The sequence below is a fragment of the Myotis myotis genome, unplaced genomic scaffold (assembly GCF_014108235.1).
Source record: "Myotis myotis isolate mMyoMyo1 unplaced genomic scaffold, mMyoMyo1.p scaffold_m19_p_1, whole genome shotgun sequence".
NCBI lineage: Eukaryota > Metazoa > Chordata > Mammalia > Chiroptera > Vespertilionidae > Myotis > Myotis myotis.
In genome coordinates this window covers 169,457,103-169,484,321 of record NW_023416313.1, presented here as the reverse complement: position 1 = coordinate 169,484,321, position 27,219 = coordinate 169,457,103, and the positions used below count along the sequence as shown (strand labels likewise).

The following is a 27,219-nucleotide window of genomic DNA, read 5'->3' as shown; positions in this document are numbered from 1 at the left end:
TTTCCACTCAGCTTGCACTTTTTCTTTCATGGTTCTGCTCAACAACTACCTCTTTTGCAAAATTTTACCACGATCTGAACTTCTTTGGAATATATTAAAAGTTGCAGTCTTCTCTTTGTCTTTAATATAATCTCTGAATTATAAGCCCTTGTAGATTAAGAGCTATGTAAAATATAGCACTCTGTCCACCTGGGGCCTAACACAGTGTAGCAGGCAGATACTTAAAATATATGTTGCTTAATTGGATTGCACAACAAACTGAATTTTGTGTGTGCACATGTGTGTACATGTGCATGCATGTTCAACCTGTGTAGCAAGATAGAAATTTTGAAAGTAATCTGTTTTTTAAAATTAGAGCACTTGTAAGAAATTGAAAAATTACTGAAAATAAGTGAAAATACCTGCAGGTTAGATTGTTTGGAACTGCGTAGTAACCAAAAAATATCACAATTTATGTCTAGCAATTCAGGCCTGCACCGCCTGCTGGATAATTATAGCATTTCTCCCCCTGAAACTGCTACTACCGCCTAGGAAAGGCAGAGAAGATCCCTGTGGCTATAAGTGTCCACATCACAGAGTTAGGGCTTCGGAAATAAGGCACTAGTTAAGGAAGGGAGAAGGGAGAAAAGGGGAAGAGGCATGCATCTGGATCTGTATATTTTCCTGATCTATAATAATAAAGGGTAATGTGCTAATTAGACTGGACATCCTTCCGGGTATCCTTCCTTCCGAACAAAGCCGCAGCGGGCAGGTGCTGAGGCAGAGACGGCAGAGGCGTTGGCCGTGGCGGTGGGGGCTGGAGCCAAGGCCCTTGCGCGAATTTCGTGCATCAGGCCTCTAGTATTTAATAATAGTAATAAAACATCTTAGCCTAAAAGGTGACACAATAAAACACTTTAACCTTTGGCTAGTGTTGAAGGGTTTTGTGTGAAAACTCTTATACTTGACATCCAAAAACATAATTATCTTTAGGATTAAAAATGGCATTCCTAAATCTTTGGTATTTTAACTGAAGTTTGCATAAAACCAGTTTTATGCCCTAATTTTTACCAGCTTTGTCTTACCTGGAATTTTGAATTACGCATCATCTCCTGACTCTGTGTACCTTGTGAATCAGGAGTTTAATTGCCTCATTTTTATTCTCTTTTCATTCCTTGTTAGTGAATACACTTGAGTATGGAATGTGACAGTTATTTTAGACATAAAAGATGAGTTCTTATCAAGAGAGTTCATTAAAGCAAGGGCTTTTTTCTTTCTCTCTTTTTTTAAATACCAGATACCCTAGATGAATATTTTGAATACGATGCAGAGGAGTTCTTGGTCTCCTTGGCCTTGTTAATAACAGAAGGACGAACACCTGAATGTTCTGTAAAAGGTCGTTCAGAAAGTTTCCATTGCCCTCCAGCACAGTCCTGTTACCCAGTAACCACCAAACATGAATGCAGTGACAAGCTGGCCCAGGTAAGAATTGTGTGTTGAGTGCTTTTTATTTATCTTTTATATAAACTACACAGGTTCTGTCATCACTTTTGTTACACTGCAGTTATAGTGCCCACATTTAAATATAAAATCGGTCACAGCCATAATGAACAAATCCTAATCCTGGACCATAGCCAACAACCTTGGCTCTTAAACCAGCTTGGGAGGCACTGGGTAGTTTTGCTGATCGGCAGGCAGGTGGGCAGCCCATTTCAGACCTGCCTTCTCACACACCAGGTTTAACATTCTATTTGCTGCTGATTCAGCTTTCTTTCTTTTAGAGTCTCAGCCCTGGCTCATTGATTTTATGTTCTTATTTATTTAGTGGACTGATGTTAATAATTATTTTCTCCACATTAACCAAATTTCTATATTTCTTTTTTTTTAAATGGGTGGATGCATTTTGCTACCATATTAATGTTTTGGGATAAAATACAGTTAAAATATTTATTTTGGTAAGTACTAATTTGCCATAAGGATTTTTTGTCCCCCAGTTAGTTTCTTAAATGTAGTCCAAAAATTTTAACTGGTATATATTGTATAAACTTAATCTTGTATATATTGAGCATTTAATGAAAATGAGTATTTAATATTTTGGTCTTCGCTTCCTCTGTAATGATGATATAATTAACAAACTAGGCAATGCTAGGCCACCTCAAGAAAGAGCAAAGATGTCCCTCCCCACCAGAAAATTTGCGTCGTAAATGTTGTTCAAAACTAACCCTTGAGCTTTAGAGCTCACTAGTGTGAATTCATTATTTAGTGAGGAAACCTAAATAGGCAAATCTAAGCGAGTTCTACAATTGATGACTCATTTCTCATACAGATATGTACTTTACAATTATAATTTTCAAAGTAAAATATACACTTGTGGGGTTTACTGAGACCTTTGGCTTATATTCTTTTTCTCGAAGTGTCGCCAAGCCAGACGAACCAGGTCTGAGGTCGCGCTGCTGTGGAAGAACAGCCTTCCGATCATGGTGGAGGTGATGCTGCTGCCAGACTGCTGCTACAGCGACGAGGGGCCCACCACGGACGGTGTGGACCTCAACGACCCTGCAATTAAGCAAGATGCATTATTACTAGAAAGATGGGTGTTGGAGCCGGTTCCTCGACAGTAAGTTGTACAACTGAGTTTCAAGTTGTCCTTGGTAAATCAGGTTTCCCACAACTTTTTGTATAATATTGTAATAATATATACTTTTTCAGAATCCCTCTATTTATGTAGTAAAATTTAGTACAGATATAACTGTAGATACTTAGTACAGATATAACTTTAAGTGACAACCGGTAAATCTACTGCTGTGCTCTTGAAAGCAGACATCCTGAGGGGTATGTTTGTTTCAGCTTCTCTCTATCAAAAACTCAGTTATTTTGTACTTACTTGCTGACATTTAGATGATGCTTTTTTTTTTTTTTACTTAGGAGTGGTGATCGATTTATTGAAGAGAAGACCCTTCTATTGGCTGTCCGCTCATTTGTGTTTTTTTCTCAGTTAAGTGCTTGGCTGAGTGTTTCTCATGGTGCTATTCCACGAAATATTCTTTACAGGTATGTGTAGGCACAAAAAGAGCAGTGTGTATTCAACTGCATTGGTTAGTTCTTGAATGATATTTTACCTTTTCAGTATTTTATTTCTTTCGTTTCTAAATATAAGTGGATAAAATTTACTGGCATTTTTCTCAAAACAAGTTACAGAAATGTTGATATGAATCAGTATGAGTTTTGTTCCTCAGGTTATATTTGATGTGGAATAGTTTGCAGAGAACTTTTATGCTTGGTTTATAGAACCAACAGTGAACTTAGTGCTGCCATTATAAATAAAGTAGAAAAACGTTCAGGGCTGCTGAATTTCTGTAATGGCAGGCTTTCTTAATTTTTGCCATTTTGATAACTATAAACATACAAACTGCTGAACAACTATCTATAATTGTCTCTTTAGGTAGGTGGCCATGAGATAAGCATCTCTTAATCACCTTGCACAATAGAATTAGCTGAATCCAATTATTTAGTGGTAAATACAAAGTCCTTTTATTCTTTCTGCTCTGACAGGTAATTTTAAATTATAATATTCTTGAGCTTTAATGCTTGCATGGTCGGTCTAGTGCTCTTAAAAAGAAGGTCATCTCTACTAGTATTTGAAGCATAATCTATACTTCTTTTGTTGGTTTTGTCAGAATAACATGCATGGCAAAGTAGCTAAAAGCAAAACCTCAATCATAATTAATGCAAACAAAGATAAGTATATGACTGTTTAAAATTTTTAAAAATAATATACAGTAATGATTTTCATAACCCATGAAGTCCATATTTTTCTGTGTGATTCTAGAATCAGTGCTGCTGATGTCGACCTGCAGTGGAATTTTTCACAGACTCCAATTGAACATGTGTTTCCTGTTCCCAATGTTTCTCACAATGTGGCCTTGAAAGTCAGCGTTCAGTCCTTGCCCAGACAATCTAATTACCCAATTTTGACGTGTAGTATTCATACTAATATTGGCCTTTATGAGAAAGGAATTCAAGAACATGAACTTAAAGCCCATCAGCACCACAATTCTAACGAAGCAGAACAGTGTAGTACAAACAGTTCACAGCGTGTGTGTAGCAAGCAGACTTGGACCGTGGCACCTGAAAGTGTATTACATGGAAAAAGTGGCACCCCTCCAGAATACACTGCAGCTGTCAAAAATGGCAAACTGTATCCAGGCCCTGGCAGTAAATCTGACTATGGAACTTGTCAAGCCAATATTGTGGGCTTCAGTGGTACAGGAGATAAAAAGTCACATGAAACATCAGTGAGGACTTTAAAATCATTTTCAATGATTGATTCCAGTGTCCCCAGTCGCCAGAGTTCCTGGCAGTCAGTTGGTGAGACTAATTCTTTAGTATGCTCTTTAATTCAGGATCGACAAGAAGTTATTGCAAGAATTGCTCAGCATTTGATCCATTGTGATCCAAGCAGTTCACATGTTTCTGGACCTGTGTTTCATACTCAAGAGCCTAGTTCAGTTAATTCAAAACTTTTCCGGGTTTCACAAGAAAATGAAAATGTGAGAAAATGTAAAGAGACTTTCTCCATTTCTTTCGGTAGCCCAGAGCTTACCTCCTCAGAAGACAGCAGTGAGAGGAAGATCCGAGTAAAGCCAGAAGTTCCTCGAAGTGGAACTTGTACTGCTAATGGTCTTTATTCTCATCGGTCTGTCGGGGAGACTAACCCTTTAATAGGCTCGTTACTCCAGGAGCGGCAAGATGTGATTGCAAGGATTGCTCAGCACTTGGAGCACATTGATCCAGCAGCATCACGTCTACCCCGGCAACCGTTCCACGCTCATGACTCTACTTTGGTTCCTTCTAAAGTGTTTAGGAGTTCATATGAAGACAAAAATTTGTTGAAGAAAAACAAGGATGATGCCTCTGTTTCCATTTCTAATACAAAATGTTCCTTATTAGAAGACTGTGATGAAGGGGAAAGCTTAATACCTACTAAATCTCTTAGTCCTTTTAAATGCAATAGTAAAGTCAAGTCCTCTTCGAAACCTCAAATGAGAAGAAATCTGTATCAGGACAATCCTAGTGAAGGAATCCAAAGTACATTTCAGGGGATACAGAACAAAGCCACTAGTTTATCGGCTCCCTCAAATATGTCCCATTGCAAAGAAGATAAGTTAGTTTTGACAATCAGGTTGGAAAATACACTTTCTGAGTGTCAATTTAAGGAGCAAGAAATTAGCAATGGAATTGATAAACGGTATTCAAATGGCCATGGTGTTGACAAACAGATTGGCACAAATAAGAATAAGGAAAAAATAATTCAAAATGAAAATTGTAGCCCAGAATCTTTTAACAATCACCAATTTGATAAGCCCAAAAATAATGACTCAAAAATAGAAGTTACTACATTGGAAATGTCTGGATATTTGAACAAACGTGAGAACAAGTGCTCAAATAAAGACTCAAAAAGGCCTACAACATATGAGCAAAATATGCAACTTAATAGTATAGAAAATTATCTCAATAAGGATAAGGAAGATTTCAAATGCAGAAGACAAGACCAATTAAAAAACGAACAGGATAAGAAAGAAGATCCAACTGATGAAAAATTTCAAAACTGTCCTCAGAGAAAGAGTATAAATGGCTGTTTGTCTACATATGAACAACTGAAAAATACAGAGGTGTTGGTAAGTAATACCTAATATTTCAAATATAATTCTTAAACATCTGTTTTGGTGTGGATTTTCTTTATAGGAGGTCTAGTTATAAGGCGCAAGGTGCCCATTATCTGTAGAACATATAAGTTGATGTAATAATCCTGCTACAGAACTAGTATTAATTTCATTGCAAATAACCCACTCACTGAAGAGCAAATGCTAGGTACATTCTTTCTGTTGCCCCTTTTTTGTTTATTTCAATATTATGAACAATTGCTGGAGAGTAAATAGGAGTCATAAATAAAATTTATGTTAACTTATTGTTGATCAATTGTTCTGTCAGTGTACGGACCTGCAACCTTGGCTTATCGGGACGATGCTCTAACCAGCTGAGCTACCTGGCCAAGGTTATGTTCTGTTATTAACTCCAGTTTACAAATGAGAGCCCAAGACCTGGAAAGGTTAAGTTAATTTGCCCAACATCACAAAGCTAGTAAATGGTAGAGTTAGAACCCAAATTAGTCTTTTCTGATTTTTATTCGTGTGTTTTTATGAAATTTTGATCTTTGGGCATAAACTTACCTAGATTCTTAAGAATTAGCCTATTTCCTGTATCACTTCAAAAACATGGTACTGTGACTATATTAGATATATTTTAAAATTTATGTTTACTATATTGCTGTATCATTCCCCACCAACTTACATCCTCTGAGAATGCCTCTTGATATTTACATAGGTTTATATTTTAGAATATTATGCTATTTTTCCTACCTCCGAGTAGTTTTTTCACAAATAAACAGAATCAAATATTACCTTACTAGATGCTACAATCCGAGTATTTATAAATAATGACCATATGTTGATAAGGTATTTGAACATACTTTCTTTAGAATACTTTCTTTGAGTTTATTTAGCATCTTAGAAAAAGCTTAGACATTGTTTTCTGATTAAAGTGTGTGTGTGTAAAGATACGGATATATAGATCATTATTAACTTCACCACCAAGGCTGGAATACCTCAATACATAGTAGAAATAAGTCTAACATTAAAAAAATCACCATCGAAATCTAATTCTTTTCCTAGCAGAAAACTATACCACTGAAACATTCAACTGTCTGGCGGAAACATAATTTTCATTCCTTGGATGGAACCGTAACCAGAGCCTTTCACCCTCGGACTGGCTTGCCTCTTCTTTCAAGTCCTGTAAGTATTTTCCTTTGATCTCATATTTAGAAATTGCAAATATCTGAAATGTTTGCCAGTCATTAATCAGCAGCACTCTGGTGTGAAAAGCACTATAGACTCCATTCAATATGGTGCACTGAGCTGATACAGGAAGACTGCCTCCTCCTTCCCAAACACAGAAATCCTGGATAAGACAGCACAACTTGTAAATACATAATACAGTGTAACAGCAAGAAAGGTACACCTCTGAGTACTAACTTGGACAAATTACGGCCCTCTCGGATATCTGAACTGAAGATAGTGCTAGGGTTTAATGGCCTTCGTGGGACAGGAGTCAGGGCGGCAAATCTGCTCCAGTCATAGCTGGGTCCTGAAAACCAAACTCCTCACAAAACTAGAAACAGGGGTGACCTACCCTTCTAGAACTGGGAGAGGAGGGGAAAATAACCTGTTTATTTAAGGGTGCAACAGGGAGGTGTATAGTGGGTGGGAAAATAATCCCCCAAAAGAATTTTGACTTAAACCTAAGCCACTCAGGGTAGTTCTGAATTTGTGCTGTCTAGCTAAGAAATAACCATAGACTAAATTGAAGCCTGTAAAATCCATTGAGTCCTAGCAGAAGAAACACGAAACTATTCCACATCTATACCCCATGGCACCAAGGATTTATTTTCCTGGAAAATAGCTCTTGCTCAAGATTATCTCAGAGGAAAAACACTACAAAGCACCTTAAAAGAATCAGAAGGAGCAAGAAATGGAGGAATTCACATTTAGGAATCCTGCTATCAGAGAAACCTGAAAAGAGAGTTAAAAGTAATTGTTTAAAATATTCTAAGATATAAAGGATGATGAAGACGGGGGTTAAGATGAAAGAGCATGTGGATTTGAAAGAGAACTAAACACATTATAAACATGAAAAACTATTATAATTGAAGTATACACAGGTGTACATAGACATACAGGTGCATTAAACAGTGGACTAGAACGAGCTGAATGGAGATTTAGTGAATGGATTAGACAGATATTAAGAAAGCACTTAGGGGAAAAAACATAAAAGAAAGCACTTAGAATGATGCACAGAAAGGAAGTGAATGGTAAAATATGACGGCAATGGAGGATAAAATGAGATGCTCAATATAAGTCTCGTAGAAATTCTAAAAGGAGGACTAGATAAAATAAGGAAAATGCAGTATTAGAAGAAATAAAGATAGATACTTTTTTAGAATCGAAGAATGAGAGTTTAGATGGAAAATTTCACATTAAGTGCTGACTCCAAAAAAATTGCATGGTGTACTTGCACAACTCTCAAAAATATTGAGGTTGGCCCTGCCGGTTTGGCTCAGTGGATAGAGTTTCGGCCTGTGGACCGAAGGGTCCCTGGTTGATTCCAGTCAAGGGCACATGCCTGGGTTGCGGGCTCGATCCCCAGTAGGGGATGTGCAGAAGGCAGCCACTCAATATTCTCATCATTGATGTTTCTATCTCTCACTCCCTCTTCCTTCCTCTCTGAAATCAATAAAGTATATTTGAAAATAATGTGTTTGATAAGATTGTGCACATTTAAAAAATATTGAAGTTGTTTAGATTTTCAGTGTCATCTGTTTCTTTATAGTCACTAATTAGACTGATCGCTTAGATACTTGTATATACTTACTATTAATTCTAGAAATATCTGTCTAACTTGCACGTTGTACATAATTTTACTTTTAATTTACACTTGGGTCTTTCATTTTTAGGATATTTTGATCTAGGTAGTAGTTTGTGTTAAATGGAATCTGGTATACAATGGTGCTTCAAACTGCAGAGTGTAGTATTTTTCAAATCTATTGGCTATGGAGCCCCAGGGTTCTTGGAAATGTGCAGCGTGGTGGCGATGGACAAAGGAGCAACACAGCTGGCCCCACCCCAAGCTCCCATCGCCATTTAATTATTCTTTTCCTTTTTATCTTAAACCTATAAATCTTTTATTTCTGCTCCCAAAATACAGAAGTATGTAAAATAAAAACATCTTATAATTATATTGAGATTCCATGTAGGATTTGGTTTTAGAAAAAACTGGTTCTGCTTCTTAAAAAATAATAAAAACCTAGTAAAAGGGCTTTTATTAATCCCATTTTTCCCATATTAGTTAATAAAATAAGAACATAAAAACAATCTATACTAATAAAAGGGTAATATGCTATTAGACCAGATGTCTCCCGGACATCATTCAGGACGTCCTTCCTGATGAAGCCGGGGCCAGAGGGAAGCCAACCCGGGTCCCGGGTGCCTGTCGGTGGCTCAAGGGAAGGCAGACTGGGTCCCGGGTGCCTGCTGGTGGCTGTAGGAGGGAAGCCCGGGTCCTGGGTGCCGGAGGGAAGCTGGTGCTGGCAGCTGGGGGAAGGAAGGCCTACGCTTACATGAATTTTCATGCATCAGGCCTCTAGTCTACACTAATAAAAGAGAAACATGCAAATTGGCGTCACTCCACTATGCCCACCAGCCAATCAGAGTGACTATGCAAATTAACCCAACAAAGATGGTGGTTAATTTGCATACATAAGTGGCTCTGACCAGAGTGAAGACTGAAGACTGAAGACTGAAGAGGCTTGGCTTCTCTGCTGCAGCCGGAGAGGAGAAGCCTAGCATCGAGGCTTGGCTTCTCCGCTGCGGCCAGACCAAAGGCCTGGGTCCCAGGTGCCGGAGGAAAACCGGTGCCGGCAGCCAGGGAAAGGAAGGCCTATTGCGCGAATCTTCGTGCAGTGGGCTTCTAGTATATAATAAAGAACATGATCTTAAGTAAGCTGTTTTGGGAGAAAGTTTATTATTTTTAAGATACAGTTAGCTTTCATTTGTTAAGTATTGTCAATTCAAGAAAAAATTATAGTCTTTTTTTTTTTTAATTTCACAAATGATTACTTTGACCGTAGGTTCCTCAAAGAAAGACACAATCAGGCTGCTTTGATCTGGATTCTTCATTACCACATCTGAAAAGCTTATCATCTAGAAGGTATTTACCTTAAAATTCATTTGTGTATATGAAATAGTATTACACAAAATTCTGACCTTTTACAATTAATAATGTTGGCTCTAAAAATCACAAATTTAACAGAAATCTTTTTCAATTGGTTATCATTTTCAATGTGATGTCACACATGCAGTTATTAAGGGTGAGTTAGGGAGAAATTAATACTACATAAACAAATCTTTAGCATTGGTTTTAACATTTAAGTGGGTTTGTATATTTCCAGTCATTCACCTCCTCTTTTGCCTTACACTCATTTGCAAAAAGCCTCAGCATTTGTTCCAAGTTGACATATAATACTGTCATTCTTTAGTCAGATAATTTTGCCTTTGTATTTTCATTTTTCACTGAAAACAAAAACTGATATAGGAGACTGCATTATTATATATCTCCAGCAGATGCCACTATGTGATATGTTATAAATTCCACCATGAAAACTTCCAGGATGTTATATATATTCTTTATAAAATATTATAGCAATGATTATAAAATCTAATCAAGAATGTTAAGCTAGATATTTAACATCTTAAAATTTGGTAAAATTAATTTTTATTATGGTAGTTTAAGTAAAATTAATCATATTATCTTAATTTAATGCAAAAGTAAATTAGAAAATATTTTGGTTAATATGTCCATTTGCTTTTTTTTTTTTAGTCCTCGGCCCTGTTTAAACATTGAAGGCAACCCAGAAATTCATGAAAAACCATTTCTGAGTTCTAGTGCTCCACCTATAACAAGTCTTAGTCTCCTAGGAAATTTTGAGGTAATGTTTTTTTTTAACTATTTTAGAGTTGAAGTTTCTTAAGCTAGATCCAGGGTATAATTTATGTCATTTGTTTATGAAAGGGAAATAAATAAATGGGTTGTATTTTTCCAAAGCCTGGAAATCACCTTTCTTTCCCTTTTTCTTTTTTTCCCTTTCCCCTCTTCCCTTTCCTTTTCAGGAGAAGTGGATTTGAGAGAATTGTTAGCTGTGACATCTTAGAATTGGGTAGCTTGTAGAGGAGACAGAGGACTTAGATGCGATCAGGTTGGATCGAGGTATCTGTGACTCTAGCTGCAGGATAGACTTGACTCACCTTCTTACCTGGTGCACTTGGCTCTGGGACCCAGGAAGGATGATGGTGAACTGATAGCAGCCCCTTCATGACCAATGAGGTTGGCTTTTAAAATCAAATGGTTCTTTGTACTATATTTGCAATTTCTCTGTAAACCTAAATCTGTTCTTAAAACATGAAGTTTTTTTTAAATCAAATGGTTAAAGGTCTCTGGTACATGTGCTGCTTTATTTAGTATGGATATTTCTACTTGGGACCAAGTGTATTATTATGGATTTAGTTGTCATTAATTAGAAAACCACCTTCAACATGAACCTGTTAATGACATTTTAAAAGTTACTTTAATTGATGAATTTTTATGGGAAAATAACTTAAGATTTGTATTTTTAATTTAAATGGCTTATCAGTTATGGTGCTTTGATATATTAACAGTATTGCTTTATTCAAGATCATTTTTTAATATTGAGGCTATCTTTCAAGCTTTTAGTAGCAACAGAAACTATGTTTCATGGTAAGTTGATCAATCTCTTTTCCATGTCACTGCCCAAGGCATCAGTTCAGAGATATTGATCTCAATATTCTTCTTTGTCATCAATTTAAAATTATATAAGGTCATTGTAAGGCTCAGGTCCTCTGCAATCTTTGTACAGTAATCCAAGAACATTTATGAGAGGGAAAAGAGATTTTTGATATGTGAAAACCTTAAGAAAGAGAAGATGGTTAAAAGGTCAGTAAACGGGTCTTCTCACACAATTCTATGCAGATAATGCATACATTTTCACGTGACTTAAGTAGAAAAACAGAGAAGTTCTGAAACTGTCCAACTCATAGGTCCTCTTTAATTTATAATGAATTAGGTGCTCTCTCCAATAAATCACTGATGATATATAGATAGATATAGATATAGATTATTTTTTATTTTTTTTATTTTTTTACTTGTTTATTTTTGCTTAGTGCATTTGACTCTCTGTGGCAATTTTAAAAAGAGGGAGAGCCGAACCGGTTTGGCTCAGTGGCTAGAGCGTCGGCCTGCGGACTCAAGCGTCCTGGGTTCGATTCTGGTCAAGGGCATGTAGCCTGGTTGCGGGCACATCCCCAGTGGGGGGCGTGCAGGAGGCAGCTGATCGATCTCTCTCATCGATGTTTCTAACTCTCTATCCCTCTCCCTTCTTCTCTGTAAAAAAATCAATAAAATATATTAAAAAATAAATAAATAAAAAGAGGGAGAGGATAGACAAATTACTGAACTGACACATTGGTCTTGTTTCATGAAACAGGGCAAAGCCTTACCCTGCAAAGTGGTTGAGGGGAATCTGGATGTTTTTATATTATTTGTGGGGCTTTAGGTGGAGTCTAGAAACACATTGACCCAAAGTAATACCCAAGTAGAAGATTGTGTATTTATTTCTGAGGCTAGTTTCTTTTTCTTGCTATAAGGGGTTAATATCCAAAATATATAAGAACTCATACAACTCTATAGCAAAAAAATTTTTGATTAAAGTTTTCTACTCCAGCCCTATCTGGTTTGGCTCAGTGGATAGAGCATTGGCCTGCGGACTGAAGGGTGCCAGGTTCGATTCCAGTCAAGGGCATGTACCTTGGTTGCGGGCACATCCCCAGTAGAGGGTGTGCAAGAGGCAGCTGATCGATGTTTCTCTCTCATCGATGTTTCTAACTCTCTATCCCTCTCCCTTCCTTCTGTAAAAAATCAATAAAATATTTTTTTAAAGTTTTCTACTCCAAAATAAATACATTAATTAATAAGATAAAAAGTTTTCAAGTCCAAAAACCTTGTCTTATCCATTCCACTCATCTGTCCTGTGAATCTCTTCCATCAATTCAGTCCAGAACAATACTGACAACCATTAGAAATGGGTGTGTTTTTTTCTACATGAGGGAATCCCAGGAATTTCTATCACTGTAAAAAGCTTGCATTTTCTAAAATTTTATATAAGTAGATTCATTCAGCATTTACTTTTGAGGGTGGTGGTCAGGGGTTTCTTTTACTGACCATTATTAGTTATCCATATTGTCCTGTACATCAACAGTTGATTCCTTTTTATTGCTGTTATATGATATAGCACAGTATGTTTATTGATTCACCTAATTGTAGACATTTGGGCCATTTCCAGTTTTTGGCTATTACAGATAAAGCTGCTGTAAATATTCATGTTTCTGTGCTAACATAAATTTTCATTTTGCTTGGGTAACTACCTAGGAATGGAATGTCTGGATAGTATGGTAGGTGTATGTTTAACTTTTAAAGAAACTGCCAAACTGTTTTGCAAAGTAGCTATACCATTTTTAATTCCCACCGGCAATGTATGACAATTCTAGTTCTTCCACATCCTTGCCAATGTTTGCAATGGTCAGGTTTTTTTGTTATTGTTGCTTTTTAAACATCCAAAGCTGTGTTTAAATGAGTTTCCTTAAGGCCAAACTGTATGTTCTACATTTGTGTTCCATGAAATTCTCTTATATCCTTTTACTTTATTTTTCAATTACAGTCCACATTCAATATTATTCTGTCTTAGTTGCAGGTGCACAGCATAGTGGTTAGACAGTCACATTCTTTACAAAGTGTTCCTCCCAATATTTCCAGTACCCACATGACACCGTACATGGTTATTACAATGTTATTGACTACATTTCCTAGGCCAGTGATGGCGAACCTATGACACGCGTGCCAGAGGTGACACGCGAACTCATTTTTTTGGTTGATCTTTCTTTGTTAAATGGCATTTAAATATATAAAATAAATATCAAAAATATACATCTTTGTTTTACTATGGTTGCAAATATCAAAAAATTTCTATATGTGACACGGCACCTGAGTTAAGTTAGGGTTTTTCAAAATGCTGACACACTGAGCTCAAAAGGTTCGCCATCACTGTCCTAGGCTGTCTATTACCTGCCCATGACTCCTTTGTAGCTACCATTTGTACTTCTTAATCCCTTCACCTTTTCCATCCATCCCCCAACTCCCCTCTCCTCTGGCAACTATCAGTCTGTGCTCTGTATCTATGAGTCTATTTATTTTGTTTGTTCATTAATTTTGTTCTTTAGATTCCACATGTAAGTGAAACCATATGGGTATTTCACCGGTCAGTCTTTTTATTTTAGCCATTCTAGTGTGTGTGTAGTGCTTTTGTACTGTAGGTTTTGTTGTTTTTAGAGAGAGTGGAAAGGAGGGGAGAGGGGCTCTGTGAGGATTAACAAAATTTCTGATATCATACCTACTCTCGTAGAGTTTTGATTTGTTTATTTACAGAAATAAGAATAACATTGAACAATTAGGTCTAACGGTGAAATTCAAGGATAGCTCAGCATGGGTTGGAATAGTGAGAGGAGGCAAACTTGATAGCATGGTAGAAGATCGATGGGAGCGGGGTTAATTTCAGGTCAGGTGAACATTAGAAATGAGGGCATGGCAATGGTAGCAACCACTTTTCTCGTGCCAGAAGGCATAGTAATGTATTTCTTTAAATAGAAGGCAAAATGAATGTGTTGTGTTAACTTTTAAAATTTATATCTTAAGAATTATTTTGTCTTCTAGGAATCCGTCTTGAACTATCGCTTAGATCCTCTCGGCATTCTTGACGGTTTTACGGCCGAGGTAGGGGCCAGTGGTGTCTTCTGCCCCACACATTTGCTGCTTCCGGTAGAAGTGTCATTCTACAGTGTCTCCGATGACAATGCTCCCTCTCCTTACATGGCAAGTATTTTTTAAATTGCCTTTTTCTGCTAAACTTTACCAACTTAATGACAGATGTCTTTAAGTTTAAAGAGATTGAGGACTGCTTTGGTGCAATGGTTGAAAATATAAAGTATTTCCTAAGAGAAAATTGAAGGCTGAATAGAGACTAATTAATATACCAACCAACATGTTACCTCACAACTTCTTTCTGAGCTAGCTCCAATAATAGATATCTTTTGCATTTGACAGTGGTGCTGACATTTTACTTGTTTCTGTGTGATTTGAAAAAAAAAGATAAAAATTTGATTAGTGACACTATCATTCCATGTCTTGCTGGGTTCACACAAATTCTCAAGTGCTTACTGTGCACACTGCTCCCACAAGGGTTGCCTTCACATGTGATCCTCATCTCAGTAGAGTTTAGGGGGAGGCACGGTAACCTAAGGCTTCTGCGGGGCCCTTTTACCCACTTTGTCCTGTTTGGTTTGTCTTTGGACCATTTTATTCTAATCCTGAGGCCTTTTAGAATATTAGTTATTCTGACTGACCGCTAATGTTTTACTGGAGAGTAAGATAGCTCAGGGGAATTAGAGCAGAGTATTGAGCCTTCCGGTCCTGTGATTTCATCTTTTCCGTTTTTTATTCCAGTGCATTGAGCATAATCTAAGCCTTCAACTGCAGAAATGATACCAAGTCCTGGAGTATGATTAGTATCAGCCATTTTCCAAAACACAGAGAGCGAGAAGCAATGCAAGTCCATACAAGTTTACAGAGATGGTGTCAAATAGGGAGTCCGAGCTGGGTTTTCAGTTCGGTCTTCCTTTGAGAAATATATATCTACATATCTATATGTGTATATATCTATATATCTATATCTATGTCTATATCTATATCTATATCTATATATCTATATCTATATCTATATCTATATCTATATCTTGCCATAGGCATAGAAATATACAGCTCTGGTCTTGCCCCTCTAATGTCCTCACTACCTCCTGGCTCCATTGCTTCCTCTCCCCCATCTTTTAGATTTTCAAGGACATTAATAATAGTGTCTTTTGTTATTAATAAAAGTTGTGGAAAGGGAATTCTACATAATCAAGAAACAACAGAGGAAGGGAAGTTTTACTTTTTTTAGAAGCCTAAATGTAGCCTACTCACTATTGGCTCAGGGAAGCTTTATTCCATTCTAAGTGTGAAAATGTTAGTCAAGATCCTGGTCCACGTTTCATACTTCAATAGAAAAAGCTTACTGGTGTCTGCCCATTTATTCAGTTTTCTTTTCCCAATAATATTTACACTTGCGGGTCATAACCATAATGATGCACAGCATTGGTTATTATGAAAAGTGAGGCCCCTCCTTGACAAACCTACCCGTTATCCCATAAGCCACCTGTTAGTCATTTACTACAGAAACAGGTATCCACTTTTCCAGTATAATTTTGAAAAAAAATAACTCGTAATTTGGGTTAATTAATATAATGGAATGCCATTGAAATAAGGTCAGTATTAGGATAAAAGTGCATAATACTGGAATGCTTACAGTATTATAATATAATTGTGACAATGTCCATTTTGCTTTACCAGGACATCAAGAAGTCTCTTCGGTTTAGCATATTCTACTGAATATACATAGTGACAGAGAATTGAACGATAAGGTTGAAAATACTGTAATCTGTCATTGGGTCACAGAGTCCTGATAACCATTAGGATGGCAGAGGAATAAGATAAAAGAGTGAATTCGCTAAACATTAGCTCAAATAAATATATTTGAGTGAAATTCATGAGCAAGAGGTCATTTGAACTATGCTTTAAAAAAGCACAACAGCATTAATCCTTGGCCTTGGTTGACATTTAAAAAATGAAGGATTAAGAGATAAAGGATTGAGATTTCCGTCTTTAAAAAGTACACACAAATGATTACAGATCTTGAGAGTTTAAATCAGGTTACTGAGTTAGTCTATTCTTAAAGAATTCTGATTTGCTTTTTTCTGATAATATTCTTCAATAAACTTTCCATTGTGTAATTTTTTTGTCAGATTACTCATTAGAAATGGGTTCCCTTTGCAGCAAATGATGCAGTCCAAATCTTAGACCACAGATCTTTCCTACTATAAATTAATAAAATTATTGTTCTTCAGGGAATTGGTAATTCCATCTGTTTTCAAAGTACTGATTATGTTTTGATAAGATAATACATAAAACAGATCAGCAGAGTTGAGACTCCAAACTCCTATTTGTTACTTTAATAATAACCTTGGGACCTCACATTACAAATTACACAAATGACTCACAAAGATAAATGTTTGGCCCAGAAATTTCTGCCTTTATGGTATAGAAGTGGTACTGGACTTTTCAGTAAGTAATTCCTTAAAAATTAACTCAAAGCTATATAATATCTCTCTCCAATTGGGTGTCAGTGGTAAAAATGTTCTTCGAGTGTTGTATAATATTACAACTTTTCACAGTTTAAAAACTATTGCTTAGTGGAACCAAGCAGAAAGGTCTAGAGCAGGTGTGCCAGTACCAAATTCAAGTTATAACTTGTATTATCATCATATTAACAGGGTCATATGTTATTTTCTCCTATTTGTAAGTAACCAAATTAAGATAAACTTCTTTCTGTTTTACTTAGATTTGTATATTTCCTATTAAACAATAATTTGAGAATAAGTTTTTGTATAAGATTTGACCTAGTTCATTTATCTTAACCTTTCTATTCCATCGTAAAATGCCAGAAGTACAGCAACTTTTTCTTCATAGAAATATTGATATGCTGACCAATTAAATAATAACTTAAATAATAATAGAATTTCAAATAATTTCCCCATTTCTTTCTAATTCCTAATTTGCCAACGCCATACTGGCTTAGAAATTGTGAAGTGTTGCCCTGGCCAGTGTGGCTCAGTTGGTTGGGCATCATCCTATGCACCAAAAGGTTGCCATTCGATTCGCAGTCAGGGCACGGGCCCCGGTTGTGGCTGGATCTCTGGTGGGGTGAGTGGAGGAGGAAGCCTATCAATGTTTCTCTCTCTCTCCCTCTCCATCTGCCTCAAAAGAAATCACTGAAAAATCTTGTTAAAAAAAGAAAAGAAATTGTAAAGTGTTGCTTTAAACCTGAAAGTTTTGGTTGTTTTGTTTTTTTTTAATTCTATTTTCTCGACATGCTTCTCCCTCCCGGAAGCATGCCTGTGCCTTTCCCTTCCCCCATTCTTTCCTCTTAGGCATGTATCTCCTAAAATCTAAGGGTTCCTACAAGACTTGGAACCAGGGGAGCAATGGGCAACGACTGCTCGTCTCAGGCTAACCCCCTGAACCTGTCTCCAAGGTCCTCTTTGTTGCTTCTTCTATTCTAAGCCCTTCCTTGTTTCACTGTCCCCCAGCTTTAATAAACTTACTCTCAAAATGAAAAAATAACCTATATTATTTCTTTATAAATTAATTTTGTTACTGTTACCATGTTCTGAAAACTATTATAATTGTATTAAAGGAAATAAATATAGGCTTGATTAGTAGTTTTTGAGTTACCAGTTTCCCTTTACTTATTTAAGGTAGGGTGGCACGGAAGAACAGTAATGTATTACCTGTAGCAATGTGATTGTAAAGGTGGCTATATTTATATATTTTTTACCGTTTTCCCCTAGAACTAGGAAGAAGATGCTGTAGCATTTTTCATATAGAGCAGATTGTAAGAGAGAACATGTTTAAAGCTTCATTGCTGTTTTGGTTAGGGATACAATTTGTTGATACTCTTGTTTTCATGTTTCAAATGGCCATGTATAAATCACATTTGTCAAGAGCCACGTTTCTTCTCAGTGCCCATTTTCACAAACATTTCCCAATATTAACATGTTAACAGTCCGATGTCAAGTGCTGTTCACTTAGAGTTGTGATGTTTCCATATCGGAGTCTGCTTTTTCCTTTTACCTTGTCCACTCCTTTTTACTCTCCCCTCCCCCGCCCCCTCCTTGGCCTGTCTTTCAAACACACGGATGTTGCCTGATGGGACAGTCCTGTTTTATATTCAGTTTTACATAAGGTTGGCGTATTTTGGTGTGCACAACATAAAAAGATAGGCTATAAAATGGAGAGAATGCAATTATTCTACTTAACTACTCAAAACTGTTAGCCCAGTGAAAACAAATGAATTAGCATTCTTCTCTTAAAGCCATCTGAGAATTAAGTATCACAATCACTGCCTGTCATTTGGTTATCCTGGTTATCTGGACATTTTCACACATTCAATCAGAGCTTCCCTTGTATTAATTGGTACTTCTTTCCCATTTGAGGACTGCTGCAATGATTAGAACATCCGTCTCAGGAAACTTCATTATATAGCACAGCAGTGCTTTTCATACATGAATGTGTGCATGATATCATCTGGGAAATCTGGTTAAAATGCAGAGTTGATTTGGTAGGTCTAGGGCAGTGATGGTGAACCTTTTGAGCTCTGCATGTCAGCATTTTGAAAAACCCTAACTTAACTCTTGTGCCATGTCACATATAGAAATTTTTTGATATTTGCAACCATAGTAAAACAAAGATTTATATTTTTGATACTTATTTTATATATTTAAATGCCATTTAACAAAGAAAAATCAACCAAAAAAATGAGTTCGCGTGTCACCTCTGACATGTGTATCATAGGTTTGCCATCACTGGTCTAGGGAGAAGCCAGTAATTCTGCATTTCTAACAAGTCCATAGGAGATAAAGATAATGCTGGTCTGTCTCTAATCCATATGACTAAAGAACTGAGTGCATTTTTGGCCAAGACTTAGATCCTTCCATATTCCTGACTTTTTATATGTCCAAAGATCAATAAATTATTTTGCTTCATTTCCCTCTTCCCACATGATACAAGGGTATAATCCTGTATCCCCTCCCTTTATCCTTTTTAGTTAAGGAACTTCTTACTTTTGTATCCTATATCTTAATAGAAATGTCAAACAGTATGGTGTTATGTAACTGTTATTTACTTGGTATATTTGTTATCCTATATAATAAAAGGGTAATATGCAAATTGACCCTAACAGCAGAACAACCGCTGGACCAGTCACTATGAGGCGCACTGACCACCTCAGTCCCTTTCCCCAGCTGGCAGGCTCTAATCGCCTGATGGTGAACGGTGATCCGGGGTTGAGTGGCAGGGGACGTGGACAGCACCAGGCCAAGGCCCCCACCCCACCGGTGGCCCCACACACAGAGGGTAGAGGCAGGGCTGGTGATTGGGTGGGAACAGCTGACCTCTCGGTCCCTTTTCCTGGCCATCAGGCACTGATCAACCAATGGCGAATTGGGAACTGGGGGTGGTGGCGGGGGGCGGGGCCGGCTGTGGGAAACCGGGGAAGATGGCCCTGATCACAGGCCAGGCCTACGGACTGTACCCGCACACTAATTTCGTGCGCCAGACCTCTAGTTTATTATATATTTGATGTTACATATTATTTGTTGCAACATCTGCAAGAAGAACAGTAAATTGTTTTCATACCAGTGGTACTCTCACTATTTCATACTATAGAATTATCTGTTAATGCAATGTGAATTTTTTTCCATACAAATAGAATTCTGAAATTTTAGTAATTACATTATTTATTATTATTATTTTAGTCTTTTGTATACATATGCATCAGTTTGTACTCAATTTGTCTTCTTTTATTTCAAGGGTGTGATTACTTTAGAGTCCCTTGGTAAAAGGGGTTATCGAGTACCTCCTTCAGGAACAATACAAGTGGTATGTGTTTTATAGCCTACAATTGCAATAATCATTCTCTCACATACATGTAGAACTTAGCCCTTTCTCCTGCTACTGCTGCTGCAACGACCTTGGTAAGTAACAGTGGGCTGCAGCTTTGTTTGGAGTTTCCCTGCTCTGCCCCAGGAGTGACCCTTTGGGGGCCTCCATAAAAGGAAAGCATTAATAAGCTAATCAAGGTGAATGCATTAAAAAAATAGTATACGACAGTTCACATAACTTCAATAGGGCTATTCTAATATAATCAGAAGCTAGCGTTACCAGTGCCTTCTATTTAAAATAGTAAGCCAGACTGAGATCAACCTATTCAAAAGGAGACCCCAAATATTAGACCCCAGGAAAACTTAGGGAATAAAATTACATATCCCTAGGGTAATAATTCCTACATTGATCTAATGAGAATGTAGTCTGGCAGATGTCGGGGCAGAGAAGGCATATTTCCTTTCGGTCTAGGTGTTGATCTAGTTTGGGTCGGGGAGAACTGTTCGGGCCCAGAGCAGTCCTTCCGCATCCTTGGTCTGAGGTTCTCGTAAGAGTAATTAGATAATTAGATGTCAAGGCCACGCTGCCACTGAGTGCATCTCCAAGTCAGACCCGGGATCATCTTGAAAGCCCCGGAGTCTATTTATTACAGAGTTGGCCCTTGCAGACTAAAAAGAGTCTCTTTGATATTTGTCAATTATACCTCAATAAAGCTAAAATTTAAAAAAGAAAAAAAAAGCCTAGTGAGTTCCTCACACTTAGGATCTGGTGTAATTCAACAAGCTTTTTTATGACCTTTGGCTTCGGTGGGATTGGTGCTCACCAGACCACTTTTACTCATCACCCTTGTTCCACTACAGCCAAGGAGTCTACCTTTGTTTATTGCATATCACACAGGAATTAAACAGGACTATGCAATATGTATGTGTGTGTAGATATTGCAATATTGAGGAAGAATCACTGCATATTAAAGTAAGATGTTTATGTTGAATGGAAATCTTGAACTAAAAGAATGATACTCTGTTCTCTTGCCTCTGGCTGTGTAGAGCATATGCAAGTGTGAGTCACTGGAAAGCTAGCTGTCAGTTGTCAAAATAATGAGGCATAAACACAAAGACAGCACAGTCGCCTCTTGTTTGAGGACTGCCAACTTCAATGGTTAATTTTAAATATGAAATTTAGGTATATCTTTAATTTCTTACATAGTTTGATTATATATAAACATGGTTTGAACTCCTGGCTTGCTAGTTGTGTGGTTTGTTGAATGTATTCACCTTAAATCTTAAGACTCACTAGATTTTTAAAAATTGGATCATAATATTGATATATTTCTCATTTTGATTCAGTGAGTGATGTCCAGTGCCACGGATGAGCTTCAGAAAGCATGGGCACCAAGTTACCTATTGATGTGTTGGTAATTTGGTTAAAGTCAGATCAGCAGCTTGGGATTTTGTTTATAAATCAGCATTTTAAAAAATAATATTCCTTTGATTATTCATAGTCAAGTGTCAATTGAATTTAATTCAATCTTCACCAAGGATACATATTTTGGTCTATTTATGATATTGATGATTTTAAAAAGTGTTACTGCAGTTTTTGAAATGAATCCAACTATGAGAACATGAAGTTTTATTTAGCTTACTTGATAACTAATAATAATGAACTTTATTCTCTAAGTTTGGAAGCATTTCAAATAAGAAAAAGTCTCTTTTTTGAGAACATATTTTAAATTTTATAATAAATATATGTACCTAAAACACCAAAATGTCTACCTTTATCAAGCTTTTATTTTTTTAAAGAATTCTATTTACTCACTATGAAAATAGGAGGAAAATTAAAATTGTATTTTGGGAAATTTGCAGTTGGTACACTGTAATGAAACTAATGTTTGAAATAAATGAGCTGGATTATTTTAATTCATTGAGGATATATTTTGCATAATCTAGTGGAGTAATTTATTAAAATTTGAATAAGGAGTAAAAGTTATGTATTGTCTATTAATATAAAATTTGTGACAAATTTTTTATTTGCTTTAGTATTTTATATTATTGTTAAATAAATAATATAAATTGAACCATTTTTTAAAAAAAAACTGAATATCAGTTCATAAACTTTTGAAATTTTATTAGCTTTAGTCTCCAAAACTGAATTATATTCACTGGCATTAATTTTTTACTTAAAATCTTTTTTATTATTGGCATAACCATTTTGAGTCAAATCAACAAATCACTGTTTTTAAAAAAGAATTTCTGTATTGTTTCTTCAGACCTTATTTAATCCCAATAAGACTGTGGTGAAGATGTTTGTTGTGATATATGACTTACGAGATATGCCAGCCAATCATCAGACATTCCTACGACAAAGGACTTTTTCTGTACCAGTTAAACAAGAAATGAAGAGAAGTGTTAATAAAGAGAACATCCGTCATACAGAAGAACGGTTATTACGCTACCTCATACATCTGAGGTAATATTTAAAATGAAAAAAAAAAAATGTTACTTTAGAAGAACAACTCTGAAATGTTTAGTTTATTTTAAAAACTGTCACTCTAATTAGACCAGTGCCCCTTGGGATTTGCTTAACTTGGAAACTTTGATGATATGCCAGGATGCAGAAAACACATGGCACATCATCTTACAGTCATTATTACTTCCTGAATCGGAGGAGTTTTCATTTCTAGCTGTATGCAAAATGTTTTATAACAAAACAAATGCTGATAAATCTGGGACAGTGAGACACCTTTTCTAAACCAACACTGTCCAATCCTATATAATAAAAGCCTAATATGCCAAGTGTCCAACCATTCGACCATTTGACCGGTGGCTATGACGTGCACTGATCACCAGGGAGCAGACGCTCCCACTGGTAGGTTAGCTTGCTGTTGGGGCCTGGCTGATCGGGACTGGGTGAGACTGGCCAGACACACTCTGGAGCCCTCCCATGATCCCTCCCCTGCCCAATCGTGCACTGGTGAGGTCCCTGGCCTGGCCTGCTCCCTCTTGCAATCCGGGACCCCTCAGGGGATGTTAGCCAGTTTCAGCCCGATCCCCACAGGCCAGGCCAAGGGATCCCACCAGTGCACTGGGACTCTAGTAGAGTTATAATGAGCCATATATGCAGTTATATGATGCTGGGGTCCAACCCCAGCAGGTCCAGGGGTCCCCAAAGGTGTGGACGGAGTTGGCGAAGAAGGAATGACACGGAGATAGCGTTCAGTTGATCAGCAGCCTAGCCAGGATCTCCAGCCAAGTTCTGGTCTGGATCTCCAGAGAGGTTCTGCTTAGGATCTCCAGCCAGGTTCTGTGTCCATGTTCTCTTGCTAGGTTCTCCAGGTTCTCCAGCCAGGTTCTGTAGCCATGTTCCCTCGCTAGGTTCTCCAGCCAGGTTCTGTCCAGGTTCTCCAGCCAGGTTCAGTCACCAGGTTCTAGTCAGGTTCTCTTGCCAATTTCTGTAGTCAGGTTCAGTCCAGGATCTTTTGCCATGTTCTCTCGCTAGGTTCTGTCTCTAGGTTCTGAGGCCAGTTTCTGTCCAGGATCTTTTGCCATGTTCTCTCCAGCGAAGTTCTTCTGTCTCTAGAGAACGTTCTGTGTAGGTTCTGTGCCTAGGTTCTGTGGCCAGTTTCTGTCCAGGATCTTTTGCCATGTTCTCTCGCTAGGTTCTGTCTCCAGTTTCTGTCCAGGATCTTTTGCCATGTTCTCGCCAGCGAAGTTCTTCTGTCTCTAGGTTCTGTGTCTAGGTTCTGTCTTCTAAGTTCTGTCTCTAGGATCTTCATCTAAGTTCTGTCTCTTGCTGTCTTGTTACATCTGTATTTATACCAGTTGATTCAATCCTATCAATCTCTATTACAAAGGTTAGGGCATTTCTTATCTCCATTCCAGGGAGTAAAGATTAAGTAGCTTAAGCATGATTGTTCGTAGTTAAAGTGATTAATTACCTGCCTGGCACTTAGTTGAGAGGTTTTATTCCCTCCCTAACTTCAGGGGAAAATCCCTACCTGGGGAAACAACCTTTCTCGGAGAGGTGACCTTGGTTAAAACACAGCGCCAAGAAGGTGAGCAAACATATTAAGAACAGTATGCCATATATGCCAGGTCCCTTGAAACAGCAAGGATGGACTGGCTCCCGGCAATATATTTTCTAATAGCTACATTAAAAAAATTAAGAAAAAGGAAAAATTCATTTAATCCAATATATCCAAATATTATAATTTGAGTAATCACTATACCCAGTAAGTATTATGACTGAGATATTTTATATTCTCTATTATTTACTATTATAAATATAAATAATACTGAAGTATTTACATTCTTCATTTATACTGAATACTTAAAATCAAGTATGTATTAACAGTAACAGCACAATGCAGTTCACTATTTCAAGTGTGCAGTTAGCCACATCTGGGTAGGGGCCGTTGTATTCAACAGGGAAGTTCTTAACCTTCATTCATTCATTCCATGAATATGTGCTAGGCATGCTTCTAGGCACTGGAAACAGTTGTGACAAATCTCTGTTCTCATTGAACTTATATTCTAGTGATTCCATTAGAAATATATTTTCCTCTCACAGCTAGAGGTTGTGAGAAAGCACTGTTTGCCCTTGAGGTCCAGGTTGCCAACATCCTAGAGTAAGGCTTTCAGACCTGAAATCCTAGTATAGTTCTCAGGATTAATGAGCAAGTCTATTGGTTAAGAGAGAGCTCAATAGCCTTTTGCCTGTAACTTTATTCCTGTTATTTTTTCTGATGCCATTCATACCAAGTCCTCAATCATATCAGTGACAGAAATTCATCTTCGTTTAACTTTTTATTCCAAGAGCCCTATTCATCAGGAGAAGGCATCTTTCATCCAGGGCCCAGGCAGAGAACCTCTTTAATCTGTTACTGATGGTGACCACTCACTATCTTTCAATAAATTTGCCTTGTGGTGAGCTAGTTGAATAAGGAGTCAGCTGTACACTTAAGTCCCACACTTGAAAATGTCTGTTAAGTTAATTAGTCACCCCCCAACCCCCATAACACTGCTTAATTGGTACTCTTATCTTGGGGTCTTTTGCCTGGTGTTCCGCGCAATCTAAGGAGATGTTAAACCAGCACAATGTGTTTAAACCCAACCTGACACGCCCTGACCTGAGCTTCATGGGAAATGTGCAAATTGTGGGAATGAAAAACATACCAGAACAGACTTGGAAGACTTTTAAAAAGAGAAATGGTATAAAATAGCAGACCATACGAATAGCTCCCAGCCCGGTCTAGGGAAAGAGTCAACTCTCTTTAAACTTCCATTTGAAACCATTTCTCTTGAAGTGTTAACAACCATACCAACATTTACTAAAATAAAATTCAACTACCCCAGCTTTTATAATCCCTACATAATGATTAGATACTTTAAATGCTGTAAAGAAACCTTTTTGCAAAGTGTGATATAGTTCCCAAAGCTCACCATGTTCTCCTTCAGACTGAAATAATGAAAACCTCCACAGAGAGGAAAAGAGACGGTCAAAGAGGTCTGCTTTAAAATATATTGCTGACCGCCAGATTATTCTGCTAATTTAGGAATAAAACCACAAATCCAGAGAGTATTTCTGCTATTCAAAGGGAAAACCAGAGAAGTTAGCACTAAAAGCTGCGTTTGACTATCTGCCAGATAAGTTTATATGATTAAAGATTCTAGTGCCTTGTGTTATGCTATAAATATGAATTAGCAGGGGATAGAAACTGTTCCGTATGCAGTTTTGGTATCCATTTTCATTTCACTGATAACTTTTTAAATGATTTTTAATGATTAGGCTTTATTTAGGTAGCCACTACTAATGGTAGCAGTCCTTTTTCATCCCATGATTGTCCTCAAAACTTGGTTATTTTATCTGAAGACTTTTTAAGTATGGGGTCAATGTGAATGTACTCAAAATTGTGGGAGGATAAGTTGTGTCAAATGGATCAATCTGTGTGGCTAGGAGATGCCTGAGCTGCAAAGCCCAAATGTAGTATAATTGGCTGATGTGAACTGAAACGACACTGTAGGTGAGAAAGGTGCATGGGATGTAGTGTCAGGGCTGAAAGGCAGGAGTAAATGTGCCAGATTTACAGTAGGAGGCATCTCTGGCATTGTATGAGGGAAAGGGGAGTAGGGAATAGTAAGAGAGGCACTTCAATAGCAGCACAGGCTTTGGCAATATAAGACAATATCTTGTTAAAAAGTTACTATTGATAACGTGGCAAGACTAATTCTTCTTACCTTTAAAATTTAATTATTCAGGTTTTTTCTATGTTTTGTTTTGCTTTAAAGACTCTCATTCCCTAAATGATGCACCCTTTTGTTTGTGTGGGTTTTTTTTAGGTTCCAGAGTTCTAAATCTGGAAAGATCTACCTCCATAGAGATGTCCGGCTCCTGTTCTCTAGAAAGTCAATGGAAGTTGATAGCGGTGCTGCATATGAACTCAAATCTTACACTGAATCGCCAACAAACCCTCAGTTTTCACCAAGATGTTGATAAGAAGTGACAATTTAAAGTATTTGCTCAGTACGCCAGTTTGAAAGTAAAAATTAGCGTAGAATGGAGTGTACCAAATTAACAACCAGGAGAGTGGATCCTCTCCTGTTATCCTGGACCAGTTTTCATTAAAGGATTCCTGGAATGAGATCCACATATTCCAAGTAGACTGGAAACACTCATGTCCTAAGCCTTTTTGTACTGTTGAAACCACTTCATGGGACATGTTGCAATAGCAAAACCCCCGTTAGATTAGTGTTTACACATTTTACTTCTCAGTTATTTAATATTTAATGTTTTCCTTAATACTCAAGTGATGTTTGTCTCTAGTGTTCTAATGTAGCACAAATCCTATGTAAAATCATACTATGTATTTTTGACGTTAATGTTGAAATCTAAAATATATGCACAAGTCTTTAA

General features: G+C 37.2%; 1 protein-coding gene across 12 annotated transcripts in view; it reads left to right on the top strand.

The window, feature by feature from the left end:
- FAM214A (family with sequence similarity 214 member A) overlaps positions 1-27,219 on the top strand; it is an 80,632-nt gene extending 53,413 nt beyond the window's left edge. For 5 of the 12 annotated variants that reach the window (XM_036301946.1, XM_036301935.1, XM_036301900.1 and 2 more), the window contains 11 exons: positions 1,277-1,461; positions 2,394-2,596; positions 2,905-3,030; positions 3,809-5,657; positions 6,711-6,830; positions 9,722-9,801; positions 10,471-10,579; positions 14,431-14,589; positions 20,239-20,307; positions 22,577-22,776; positions 26,646-27,219. In XM_036301946.1, the coding sequence (XP_036157839.1) occupies positions 1,277-1,461; positions 2,394-2,596; positions 2,905-3,030; positions 3,809-5,657; positions 6,711-6,830; positions 9,722-9,801; positions 10,471-10,579; positions 14,431-14,589; positions 20,239-20,307; positions 22,577-22,776; positions 26,646-26,799 (3,254 nt within the window). In that variant the 3' untranslated portion in view covers positions 26,800-27,219. Of the gene's footprint in view, positions 1-1,276; positions 1,462-2,393; positions 2,597-2,904; positions 3,031-3,808; positions 5,658-6,710; positions 6,831-9,721; positions 9,802-10,470; positions 10,580-10,760; positions 10,964-14,430; positions 14,590-15,219; positions 18,374-20,238; positions 20,403-22,576; positions 22,777-26,645 lie in introns of those variants that run through there. The other 7 variants (XM_036301905.1, XR_004966428.1, XM_036301915.1 and 4 more) reach the window with 7 other exon arrangements.